General features: G+C 38.3%; 1 protein-coding gene across 1 annotated transcript in view; it reads right to left on the minus strand.

Annotated features, from left to right (window-relative positions):
* Positions 1 to 2,839: 2,839 nt before the first annotated feature.
* COPB1 (coatomer protein complex, subunit beta 1) overlaps positions 2,840 to 13,826 on the minus strand; it is a 16,142-nt gene continuing 5,155 nt past the window's right edge. The window contains exons 10-21 of the mRNA XM_009865410.1: positions 13,297 to 13,442; positions 12,181 to 12,277; positions 11,442 to 11,602; positions 10,671 to 10,791; positions 10,071 to 10,298; positions 9,715 to 9,894; positions 8,487 to 8,631; positions 7,252 to 7,371; positions 6,676 to 6,821; positions 5,337 to 5,426; positions 4,445 to 4,600; positions 2,840 to 3,169 (exon numbers count right to left, since the gene is read on the minus strand). Of these exons, the coding sequence (XP_009863712.1) occupies positions 3,110 to 3,169; positions 4,445 to 4,600; positions 5,337 to 5,426; positions 6,676 to 6,821; positions 7,252 to 7,371; positions 8,487 to 8,631; positions 9,715 to 9,894; positions 10,071 to 10,298; positions 10,671 to 10,791; positions 11,442 to 11,602; positions 12,181 to 12,277; positions 13,297 to 13,442 (1,650 nt within the window). The 3' untranslated portion in view covers positions 2,840 to 3,109. The remainder of the gene's footprint in view (positions 3,170 to 4,444; positions 4,601 to 5,336; positions 5,427 to 6,675; positions 6,822 to 7,251; positions 7,372 to 8,486; positions 8,632 to 9,714; positions 9,895 to 10,070; positions 10,299 to 10,670; positions 10,792 to 11,441; positions 11,603 to 12,180; positions 12,278 to 13,296; positions 13,443 to 13,826) is intronic.

The raw sequence follows: 13,826 nt of genomic DNA on the forward strand, positions 1-13,826 counted from the left end.
TCTTAACAAATAAACTCTATTAAACCGTTTTATCAATTGTGAGGCAGCACCCCCTGGTGTAGAAACACAGGAAAACGTTATAAACTTCGTCAGAAGCAGCTAATTGACAGGTAGGATGTTGGTTAACTGGCTGGGTCTTTCCTCAACACTCCAGCTGCAGCTCTGTGCCAAAAAGCGCATGACACAGAACGAATACCCCCTCACACGAGGCTTCACAGTTCTTTGCACAGAGAGTTGCAAAGCCGTCTCTTCAGAAACCAGTCATGGCAGCTTCTGCTGAACAGGTGCTTTCACATCCTTGCATAAACTTTTGATAGCAAAAGATATCCAAAGCAAAGTTAAATTATATGCCCCTTCCAGGTGACTAGGAGTCACATGAAATACAGGTATCTGCACACACCAGGCTGTCTTTCTATTCTGCAACAAGAACAGCAGGTTGTGACTGAAACAGGGCTTGGATACTAAGATACTGGAAATCCTTCTCCGTCTCCAAAAACATCCTTTCATTGGCTGTGGTCAGCAAACCCATCTGATTCACAGCAGTCAGCACACGCACAGCTCTGACAATCTCTGTTAGTGTCCTAATAGTAACAATATCTCTGTGAAGACATGAGACCATTCAGTGGAACCCTAGAATTTTCTTCTCTCTTGGTTTGGCTTAAAACAATTGAAGAATAAAATCCCCTCCATGGACCCCCCCCGCCACATACCAATAGCCATGAAATTTCACAGCAGAGCACATATAACATACTCCTGAGCTTTTCTCCCAGCCCCTCCCTCCCCCAATTATGAAGTACTAAGCAATTAAGATCACAATCTCTACTATAGCCTTGTGAATCTGGCATAACTTCACAGAAGGCACTACAACTGCTGTGAGGTCATGCAGAGACAGAACTTCAGTATCAAGGCAGACCTGCATATCCAGAGCTTCAGCTCCTGCTGGTATCATCCGATGCATGAGTTGGAGCTTTCATGAAAAAGCAAAATAATGGCAGAACCAAAAAGAGATTTCAAAACATGCAAAAAACCCAAGTCACTCAGTAAAACCATGCTGCACTTTCTGGCGGATGAGTTACTGTCTCTAACATCTACGGGAGTACAAGTACCTGCTACCACCATAGCAGGTAAAGGTTTTACAAATCACACCACCATAGTACTTAGCATCAAGAGTATCTACTGCTTATACCTGAAATGCACATTCCTGTGACCCATACATTTCACGACCATATTTGATGCTCACAGTAAGAGCACAAAGCAATCAGAGCCTTCAGAAGCTACTTTCAAGTAGCTCTGACAAACTCGTGGTAACAGCCTTGCTTATCTAAGACATGTTCCTTTTTCTTATTGTAGGTTATAAGTGTAGAGGTGTGTGCCTATGAGAATATAGTAAAATAAACACACTGTAGCTTTGGAAGTCACATATCTTGAATCTAGAATATTTTACTTAAGACATAAACTCAGCAGGTGTATGGGCTCGTGCATAACAGACGTGGGCACACTGGAGTACAGTAACACAGATTTTGGTCCCGTTAGACACAGCATGGCTTTGATGGCTAACAGCACAAAAAAACCCTACTGCCAGTAGACTTCTGCTGAGTTTATGATTTTTATGTACTAAAAATTCAGAACTGTACAGTTGCATCAATGCAAAGTTTTAGCTGTTAATAGATCTTCCCTCATTTTTTACTACAGGTAAACTATTTTCTTCTACCACCCAAGCTTAAGAACAGGATTGGAATGAAAAGCAAATCTAATGCTTGTCAGAGCAGACAAAAGCTAGCTGGCAAGAACGACTGGGAGGAACAGGTAATGAAACATTTACATGAATGTCACTTATTAGCTCAGTTTTTGCACTGGACTTCTAGGGCTATTCTTTAGCCAGATAAAATACAACACCCTAGATTCTTTCATTTCAGAATTTACGTGTGCTCCTATGCTTATTCAGAGTGGAAAATAGGTATTTTAATCACCAAAGCCTTAAATGTTTTGGGAATCAGCTCCTTGGATACTAACCCAGTTCTCTTCTGTCCTGCAGCAGGACATAGCTGTTAACTTGAGCAGCAGAACTTTCTGCCAACTGGAAGAGTACTGTGGCTCTGGAGACTCTAGAACTAATTGCTTGCAACAACTTAACAAATTCAGTGCTTAACAGACTCAGCATTTTCAACGTAATGGTTATACATTTTAATCTACTGATAATTTGCATAACATTTAGTGGCCAAATGGTGCTAACTCACTTCCACATCCTGACCTGACCTTCAGTCACAATTCTTCCTTTTCTGCAACTCCTCAACTTGACTCAATCCACTGCAAGCTCATCAGTGTGAACCCTTCCTTCCTGAGCCTACACAAGTGGCTAACGGCTGCAGTCACTGAAAATACTGCTTATGCTGCTACAGCTTTAATACTGCACTTGGCTGCCTTTTCTGCATTAACGAAAAAATAAGAATACCACCAGTGATGTTACATTACTCATGCTAACATCATTAGGGAAACATTTCAGAAACAACGTTTAAGGTACTACCACTTGCTGAAAAGAGCTGAATTTTTAGAATCTCTTTTCTGGTATTAAAAGACTGTCTGTGCCAAATGATTCTATTGCTAAAACAACCATTTACAATGTAGAGCTTTTGATCTAGTTGTCAAATATATAGTCTCCTAGGTATACCAGAGTATTTGAAGAGTCACAATCACACATTCAGACAATTCAGGCCCAGTCACTATTGTAAACACTTAAACTATTACACGCTCCCACTTGAACGGCGGATCAGAATACACTGGTCAGACATTAGGTACTGATCAAATAATACAGATATTATAATTTACAGACAAAACAGTACTGGCATAATTTGTTTATTGTACTGTGAGCATCAGTATATATTAGAGACAGAGAAAACATGACTTCCAGGACAAAGAAAAAAGCCTGGAGATTTAAAGGTTTGCTCAGTATCAGTCATGAAGAACCTATAAATTATATGTTGGAATGCTTCAGCTCAAAAGCCTGGCTTCTACAATTACAGAACACTGAAGAATATAAGATGTTCTGGATCCCAAAAGCCACATACCTATGGTTAAATTGTAAAAGACCTGAAAAGACACTAGGTAAAATTTATAAACTTGTTTTCTTCTGAGACAGATTGATCTTATCTCCAAGACTCAGGGCCATTCCCTGTAAGGAAAAGAAAGAAGACATTCATCACACAGATACTTCAAAATAAGTTTATCTCACCTACATTAAAGTACGTAGAAATCTATGAAGTTAGTGACATAAAAATTAAAGTATTTAATTCTAGTCATTTATTTGTATTCATTATAGTGCACACTTTCTTAACACTAGGTAAATGCTAGACCTGCTTGAATGAGCCAGCAACTGCTACATCCGTTATCAATATAAAAGGCAGAAAAATAATAAAAAAAAGCCTTTTACCACTCACCAATTGAAAGTATGATTCCACTGGAGATATTACAACTGTCAGTCCAGTTATTGAAATTCAGCTATAGAAAGTCTGAGTGCTGATACTAGCACTCAATGCACTATAGCTATAGAATTAATTTAATCACAGAACCATATGAATATTGCACAGAAACTGAAGAAATCTCAAAAGAAACTGCATGAAAAAATCCAAGTAATCAAAGCAGAATGATTTCAGGATGAAACCGAGCCAGTGTATGTAATCGAGTGCAGTCTTATGCAAAACTGTCCCAGTAAACCTATCAGAAACATTACTTTAAACCACTCCAAAATGTTTATAGTGACTTCACATAAACCAAATGATTTCTTTGAATGTGAAAACTCTCACGTAGTCCTTTATTGTACACTGTTTAAAATACTTTCACTACAGGTTTTTTTATTAAGCAGTTCCAAATATTTTACTTTTTCACAGTCGGGAGGTACAAATTCTAAAATCCAAAGCAGACTCACAAGTACACTTACAGAAAATAATCCTACTGAAAGATTTTGGGGTTTGTTTTGTTGTTTTTAAAAAGAACTAGTGAACAGCAGTTACATGCATAAAATTTCCTTGTTCTGTGAAATTAAAATATGTAATGCAGTAGGAAACAGATCATGAAACCTTTGGGAGCATTCCTCTTCATTTAAAAGCAAGTAAAACATAACATCCTATTTGCAGTGCTATAGATAAAGTAAGAAAACCTTGGCCCAAAGGTCTATTTTATGATAATGCACTTGGAGAAAAGTTCTATAACGTGGTTTCAGGGTATGATTCCACCTTATTAGAAAGACATTCTTTCATCACAAAATCTGTATGAAACAGTTTTAAAACTAAGGCTCAAGTTCCTATATTCACATTCCCTAATATTTTTCCCATTTACCTAGCACTAGAAGTTAACGTACATCCAAAAATTTGTATACTTTTAAGAGCACTTGACACATTTTCTCAAAAATGACAAGGAGAAACAGTGCTGCAAATACGAGCAATATTACCTGACTCTTTGCACGGATTCGTATGTGACCAGTGACAGGTGCCTCTGGTCCAAGATGAATTGGCTTTTCGATGCTGACGTTTGCAAGTGCATCTTCTCCAAATATGGAACGTGCATAAAGATTGGCTGCCATAAAGCCACAATAACCAGAAAGTGCCTACGGAAAGCACATTTGAACCCGTTAGAAAGGCCAAAATCCTTCAAACACACTTTAATTCATCCTTGGATAGCTAGACAGATACCAGTATCTAACATTTAAACTTCTTTCTTCACAGACAACATCTTGTAAAACGTGAAAATCGCACAATGGGGAACGGTGGCGGCATTTTTCTAAAATTAATATGGGAAGAGATGCAATGTATAATATTCATCAAGACAAGGTAGGATGGCATTTTTTGGCCTGATTTAATGAACAGCAAAACAGTGAATGAGCTAAACAGTAGCACTAGCTTCTATACTTATTTTGGCTACTATACAAATATTAGCTAATAGCCATTATACATATATGGTTTAACAGCAAATAACTATGTATTTATTTTGCTTTACAACAAAAAGGCTAAACTGGCAAAAGAAAGGTAAATTTTGACAGAGAAGGCAGGCACTTGGAGCTACCAAAAAACCCTTTTTAAAAACAGATGGTCCCGTCAAAACTATACTACAGCTTAGATACTACGAATTAAAGCAGATATACTAATTTTCTAATTGTGCAAGAAATAGCTGAATTGATTAAGCTACACAGAATTTTGATAACATAATTTACTTTGACACATTTCAGACCACTCAAAAACTTCAGTGTATGTACTATTTCATACTGTAAGCAAGTGTAATAATAATATATCTAATAATACTCATAGGAAATGTTAAACAAAAAGGTCTCCAAGCAAATAGCTCACCTTCTCTGGAGTCAAGCACTTCATATTGGTGGACTTCAGTATGTGCTGTAAGTATTCATTTAGATCAACGATATTTGTATTGACTGTAACCTTCAAGAAGGGAAAAGAAGGCAATTACTTTAATTAGCACCTCAGGCATTTCTGAAACCATCTCTTCCTCTGGGCTCTATAAAGGAGATCACTGTTACACTTCTCCTTGAGGAACAGGACACTCAGTGAGCTTCCCACTACGTGGTGGCATCATACAAAGTCTTCACCTCCTGCCACCCACTTGTTAGAGTATTTCACGTTATTATCATGGTTTCCAAAACGTGTTAGGCAAATATGATACTTTGCTGATCGTGTAGACTCTCTACAGCAAACAGTGGACTTCTTGTCTGAATACTGTTTACACGTTACCAGAACAAGAAAAAGCAGTACCTAGTCCCAAAGCTTGCTTTTCAGTAACAATAAACACTACTTTCATCTTGCCCTTCTAGCAGAAGGCTGCCTTGGCTTACTCACATTGAATACTGTTCATCTTTTCAAGTTGCTTTCTCACATGTCTTTCAGTAGGAGTTCACAAATTGCTAAGGCTTCACATACCGCGTATTAAAACTCATTGTTCACAAATTTCCCGAGACTCTAGTCTCAAGTGAATACATGTAAATACATGTAGCAAACAAGGCTACAGTTTGTGTAAAACATCTCCCATCTCCTTTTAATATTTCTACTCTTAAATTATTTTGCTCTGCTGTATGACATTATCTCCCTTAAATCCTTTTTTAACAGGCCTGTAACTAACACTTTGGGCACTGTGTGATATTAAGTGTACCCACTGTATGCTACAGCTGTACTGCAAAATAATAAAGTGAAAGATGCCCCTGCCCACGGCAGGAGAGGCTTCACTAGGCGATCTTTAAACAGTCTCTTACAACCCAAACAATTATATGATTCTGTAACACTCAAGAAGACAAAAATAACACAAACAAACAACATAATTCAGAACTGGAGAGGCTAAGCAGTACAAATAATTCTGCAGTCTCAGCATAGACTTTGCTGCTATCTCACCTTTGAGCCGAAAAAGCAATTGCCCATCAATTTGGACAAGTTGGGTACAGGAGAGGCAAGGCTCAACGCACCCACTTCTCTTGTAAGAAAAAAAACTAGGACATCACTAAGCTTGTGCAACTGCTAAGAGAACAGCAGGAGAATGGGTTACTTGATGTCAACATCCCATGTGGATGTTGAATGATGTTTGTATCACAAGAGACACCGTTGATGGAATGAGCTGATATAGAACAAGAAATTGTACCTCATCAACAATAATTCCAAGTAACATACAGAAAGTAAAACTAACTTTGTTTTCCCACTCAAATTCTGCCCACATCTGTCTGAACTCCGCATCCGTGCAAGAAGCAGGCTGGATGTAATCCATGATGTCAATGTGAATATCACTGAGAACCACACAGTTTCTGTCGCTGGCTGCTCCAGAGACATCATACACTGCAACGTAAAACACAAACGACCTTAATGTTTAAAAAAGTGAATTTGCACTAAATAAGAGCGCTCAGCTACCATCTGCCAGTTAACAACAGTCAACACTTTCTCAATCTCACTGCCAACCTCCATCCTCTAAGTGCTTTACCCAGTTGCCACAGAACCGCGAGTTAAGCGTCACCAGTCCTTCGGGCAAGGCTGCCCAGCTCATTTCAAACTCTGAGACTTGGGTTCAAGTACCATGCTGACAATCATTCTCAAGGTAGCATGTCCTATCAACATAACTTTTTTTAAAAATAATCAAAAAACCCACATATGTTGTAGACCATTTAATTTCTTCTCCCAGTATCAAGTCTTTTAATTATTTTTAGCTCATTTAGTGGTCAAGAAATGCTACACATTAATGTGCATTTTGAACAGTGAATTGTTTACTTACCAATATTACCAAAAATTATTCCATTTTCTGTTGAAGCGACTTTGACATTAGCTTTAATGTTTGCGAAATCATGTGGAGCAAGTGTCAGAGGAGATGGTTTTTCCACAAGTTTCAAGTCACCTGTGCAAAGAAATTGGGAGACAGGGATTAGGGAACTTGGCGGTTGTTTTTTTTACCTTGTCATTCAATTCTAGTGTCTACGAAGTTGCATTAAATACCACCATAAACATACTAGGTGATTTTGATTTTTTTGTTTGGTTGGGATATTTTACATTTTATTACCTGCAAGACAAAATCATTTACATTACATAAAAAACTTCAATTTAAATAATTGTGCTTTCACCCAAACCCCACTGAAAACAAATGTAAATACTGACTTAAATGGGCTTTCATTTTGAGTCTAGTATTAAATTTTTAACATTCAGGAAATGGTTAACTCTACCTTGTGTTTTAATCACCTTGTGTTTTAAACATCATAATACCTAATCCTATAGCCAAGTGTCTCAAACCCAAAGTTCAATGTTCACTAAGCAATTTATAAACAGGTCAAAGTATCGCCTTGATTTTGAATATAATTGCTTGCAGGGAACAGTAGATGTGTTTTTCCTATTCCTTTAGCAAGCAATTGTAGAAGTCTCCTTAGTTCTATCAGACTGTACCACTTAAGAGGAAAGTGGTTACTGATCTTGGATTATCTGTTCCAGTCCCTAGAAGAAGTTACTGAAGCCTCTGGTACAGCTGTTGGTACAGGGAAGGACTTCAGCTGAGCACACGCAGTATTTAAGTACTTCAGGCTGAGTGCAGGAACCACGGAGGGCAGACAGCTTTTTGCTGCCTGGCATTTGCTCCACCACACCAGTTTAGATTTTGTCCTCTTGCTCTATGGCAACAGCACATTGGGGAATCAGTATCTCAAAAAACCTGTCCATATTTCCGGTAAAAAAGAAAAGAGGAAAGGGAATGCGATTTTTCTAGTGAAGAGAGGATGAAAAAAATTCAAAATGTGACTACTGTCCATATCATCAGATAGTACTGTCAGTGCCAGTAGGTGCACGTCTTACCACCTTCTGGATGAAAAAAATATTTTTAAAGGCATTCAGAAGCATCCATGGCAACTAGCTGGTATAAATTCTTAAGTACTTAGAAGTGTTTTAGAAACTCCTTCCAGCTGGGCACTGATGCCCAGCACCGCAGTGCTGCTCAGCGGTTGCTCTGCTGCCAGCAGCAGCCCTTACCGAGCGTGGCCAGCTCGAGCGTGCAGTTCTGCAGCGTGTCACTGGTCTGGTTGACCACAAGCACATCTAGCACAATGTCATACTGATTGACGTGGACATACGCTTCTGCATAGACAGGATCCGAGAAACCCGTCAGTTGAGTAACCTGGGAAAGAAAAGGGTTGAAGGTATTTTTCTTCTTCTCAGAAACCAGTTCAAAACATGAAACCATGTCAATTGGTGACAAAAAAAATAAGAACAAAATACTATTAAATGCATTACTCTTCATATAAGCCTCCAAATCAAGCAGGTTTGCAAAGAGCTTTTAATTTCACAGAACAAAGATACTAGGAAGAAAAAAGAAAAAGAAGAAATTTGGCGAAAACACTGCGAGAAAACCACCACAAGTTTTGTCTAGAAAATAGCATTTAAAGAAGTTGTAATGTTTAGGAAATCTAAAGGTCAGGCACAAGTCTTCCAGAATAAACAGATTTCATTCATTTATAGATAAATACACAGTGATCCCATTATTCAAATAAATAAATCTTAACTGCATCCTACCTTCACGTGCCTTTTCAAGCACACGCTATGCTATAATCATAAAACATTGCCAGATTACATGTATTCTGATCCAAATTCTGATGAGTTCCTAAAACATTGACTGTAATGCCACTTACTCTTAAAAAGATCAGCAGGACATAAAAATGCTGACTTGAAATTATAAGGTAACTTTAAACAGTAAAAAAAATTCATCCAGACTCTTAAAAAACAGAAGAGTGAGTTTTTAACTCTAATGAATGAATCAAGAGATTTCTTCTCTTTGGACCTTCTCTGCAGGCCAGCCAGTAACCAGCAGCAAGAAAAGGTGTAAAGGCCAAAACAAGGATGTACTGCACTTGGCCAAAGAAACACAAAGTTCTTCATCACTCGTGACACCCCTGCTTTCTTCCCTGGGAACTTTACTGGGCTGTTCAGACCAGCAAACCACCTACGTTTCTCTTCCACATCCCACCAGCTCAGCACTCTCCAAGTCTCCTCCTTATGCTTCCCCTCCCGTGAGAAGAGAGTAATAACTCAAAGCACAAGGGCTTTTCTCTTTCTCCTGGTCCTACCCAGGAAATGCCTGGGTGTTTCCAATTAACCAACGTAGCCTGGTTCATCAGTTCCGGCCTGCGATCCCCAAAGCTGATCCTGCGCGTAAGAATCCTGTGCAAAGTGTACTGAATTAAAACGCTGACTTTCACGCTACCTTATTAAGTTTGGACGCAAGAGGATCAGCAGCCTCTTTCCTCTGCGTGTTTCCCATCGCCGCAAGAAGGCTAAGCTGGAACTGGTCTTCCTTCGAGCTCATTTCATTTTTAGCAGTAAGCTGCATGAAGGAAATGGGATCGTCTGGCTGAACCGTCACATTCCTCTTCTCAGATTCTTTCTGCAGGAAGAGGAATATTTAAGAATTCAGAATGAATTCCGCTCCTTAGGACAGAAGCACAGTCAAAGAATGGCCGACTTACACAGAGACAAATGGTGACACTTCTGGGACCAGCTGGGCTGTGAATATCCATAAAACCTCCAAGTGTTTACAGCTACACACTTATAACAGCTCACCTTCTGCGAAAGTTTTTCCTCTTCTAGCTTAGCTGACAGCATATGAGAAAGGGACTGCCTGCACTCTTTGTTGAAAATATCATTCATGAGAGGAGAACATTCCGACAAAACTTTCAGACACAGGGAAATACGATCGACATCATCATCTGTAATTGGCTTCTTGGGAAGAGAGGACTTTCCCAAATGGAGAATCGTGGCCATGAGCAGCATAGCTTCAGCAATAAAGGACTAAGAAAGAGCAGAAAGGAAAGAGGATGGAAAGAAGTGATTACATTTTACATAGCTTTACAGAAATGTTTATTTTTGACCTACTTACAAAAAGGTGCACATTAATCAAATCACAAAATCTCTCAGCAGATTACTTGGCTTTTTACTACTTGTTAGCTAGAAACCAAGTAGCATGATTTAAGAGACTATCTAGATAGAGTGGATGGAAAGCACTCTTAATAATTTTGTGACCCAAGTTATCACTATTATCCAATCACATAACTGGCACTTCACTTTGGACTCAACCCATTTTACAACTGGTTAAAAAAAAAAATAAAAGGCAACAACCAGTTCTTATTTGCAGCTGCAGACAAGACAAAACAGATGACTTACATTTTGCTTCTTCTTTTCCTGAACTAGAGACACATAGCGCAAAGCAATCTTCGTTAAAGTTGTAGCAAGCGAAGCCGCAACAAAGAAATCTCCATCAAGCAGGAATCCTCGTAATGGAGGTCTGTAAAGAAAAATGATAATGAGAAAACTAATTTTAGATTACATTCTCCAGCCTACTTATCTTCCTATTTTAACACTCATACTATGCAAACAGTACAAGCTTGAAAGGTCTCAGAAGTTTGTTGTTGGCTTTTTTTTTCCCCAGATACAGAGATATTCACACAGCAGAATAAAGATTAAAGTGAAAAGTGTAATGCACAGTAATTTCACTGTAGCTCTGAGCTGATAATGATCAGTCAGGATGAAGTGGACCATCTGCAGGAAATACAGAAGCGGTTGTAGCTATCAATAAAATAAAATATAACAAGTATTAAATATTGCAAGGCAATATTAAAAAAAAAAAAAGCTTTAATCTGAAGGCAACATCTCTGTATGCAATTAAAATTGTGAGGGGACTTTATTTATAAATTACAAAGAATTAACTGGAATTTAGGACACCATAATTAATGACATTCTTTTTGATATGCAGTAGGCTTTGATTACAAATCCTAAGCAATTAAGCAACTTCCTCTCAGATGCCATCTACTTGGGATGGCACCTTAAAACCAGGAAATTACTTTAAACACTGAACTCCATGTAAAGAGAGAATACCACTTAAATAAATAAAAAAATAACCAAGCCACCCCTGGCCTAGTATAAAATCTGAAATACCTGTCTTCTTCCTTTTTGGCTGGTCGGGAACTACTGAGAGCACTCTGTGTTGCATAAGTGCCCATCTCTGTCACCAATTTTTGGGCTGGACCCACAGACACCTCTTCTTCAGGTTTTAGCTCACCAGCTTCTTTCTTGATTTCAGATTCTACTATTGGGATCTAGAAATGAACAGGAAACAATAGTGCCAATTAATATGTAAAAAAGGTAGTTTTGTTCTGCACGAGGTTTTAATGAAAATGATCTCCATTGTTAAGCTTTTTATAAGTAAAGGTCAGTTATGGTGCAACAGTTTTGAATCTGAGGAGACAGGCAGATACAGAAATATATACAGAAGCCTCCTACCCATGCAATAAAGTTCACGTTGCAGATTGTCTTAGATCCCTTTAGAACAGCCTAGACTGAAAGCTCTCTCCTGCTGTTAGTAGATGTAAATTGTACATTAAAGCTGTAATTTTTTTTTCTGAAATGAGCAATTTCTCATCTCCCCTCTTAGTGGATATCACTTATTCTCAGTATACACTAGCTTCAGGCATGCTACTTAAAAAAAAATAATAAAAAGGGCAAAACCATAACTAGTTTTTACTTTAGATTTCTTATGCACATGCCGTTATATACCACAAACGTTCAAAACCCAGCTGCATCTTACTTGATGTTTTTAACATATCTTTTCCTTAGAAACCACACGGCATAACAGTAAGTAAATCCACACGGAGTGAGCCCAGCAAAGCAAACGCACCTCTCCAAGCGATCGGCGAACTTCTGTCATTACACTCTGTATATCCTCCTTTGTGCTGCAATATTCTCCAAGGATCCACAAAGCTCCTCGATAAATCCTAAACCAAGAATGGTAACTTAAGTCACACTTGGATGACATACTCAGACTAGCATCAAGGGGAGTGATTTATGGTCAGGTGGTAAACGTCAGTCTTGACAAATGAAAAAGGACACAACTGACAGAAACTAAGTTAGATCAAAAGCAACCTCTTCCCGTTAGTAAACTAATGAACAAATATATCAAATGAGATATATTGTCTGCTACAAATTTATTCCCATCTGTGTTAATCTTCATATTCACAAAATTAAATTTCATAGTGATCATAAGGAAATAATTCTACTGTACATGAATAAAGTCAGCTGCAATTTTTCCAGTTAACTGAGAGACAAACTATTTTTTCCTTCATAGAGAACAAAATGAAAATCAAAAACAATGAATGAAGATTTGGAAAAAAAACAAAACAGCAAAGCTTCAGAGGTTTGGGGTTTGTTTTTCCCCACTTAATGAGACGATTCAGAGTTTTTGGTGTACTGGAAGAACAGCACAGTGGTGTCTTGATACGGAGTTGTTCTCATACGACTTAACCTTTTGCAGATCCACCAGAAAATCAAGTTTGTGGAGCCCTGAAAGGTTCTAAAGAAGCTTTGCAGATTGCAAAGCCCAGTCTATGTTAGACTGGGTTTTCTAATAAAACTACAGTAAGTATTTCTAGTTGTCTACAAGTGCAAATCCCTGCTGCAGTAATTCTGCTAACAAATATATCACTTCAGAGCCGGCCTTCATCAACAATGTTATCATCTACCCAGAGGAAATACAATTACCAATTGTATTCTAAAAATAAAATTTGAATTTATTTTCTTCATTCAATGCAAGAGCACCCAATGTATCTTTTGTACAAGTAGGCAAGAAGGAAACTGTACCTAGAAACCATCTACCACCAAAATATCTCAGCTTCAGTTATTCTTCTCTGTGTGTGGGTTGAGAGGATTTTCGTACCTATCAGATAACGATATATGTGCAACGCAAGTGAGCCACAAGGTGCTCCCCCGTCTGTTTGCTATCATATTTTGGACTCACTTGACAGATTTAATGGCATGAAAGACTTCAAGCATCTTCTCAACAATAAGAGGTCGGAGGTTATCAAATCGCTGGATCGCTTCCCGCACAAACTCCAAGACATCAGCAGCTGCCGCTTCATTATTGTCACTAAGGAATTCCATGAGCTGGCACAAGAGAGTGAACGGGAACACAAAGAACAGCACGGCTGAGTTGGTACAACAGTATTTGCTTTGTATACTCAGAAAAATAAAACTGTATATAAATCTCACACTAAACACAGCTGAAGTCTAACAACCTTAAGTACATTCCGAGCAACTAACAATTATCATAATTCCAAAATTCTTTTTCTAATGATAAAAATTACTGCGCTTCCAAATAAAGAAACATTTCGGCTCATGTTCTTAAAAAACATTTAAAGTCCCAAGAGACAAGTAACTACAGCATCTGAAGTACTGTAGCTCTTTATGAATTAAAAATAGTACTGCTGCTCTGCATGAGGCCACCGTTAGAAACACCTCAGCTTCCGTTATTCCCCAGGTTTCGTGTAG

Source organism: Apaloderma vittatum, unplaced genomic scaffold (assembly GCF_000703405.1).
Source record: "Apaloderma vittatum isolate BGI_N311 unplaced genomic scaffold, ASM70340v1 scaffold17752, whole genome shotgun sequence".
In the NCBI taxonomy this organism is placed as follows: domain Eukaryota; kingdom Metazoa; phylum Chordata; class Aves; order Trogoniformes; family Trogonidae; genus Apaloderma; species Apaloderma vittatum.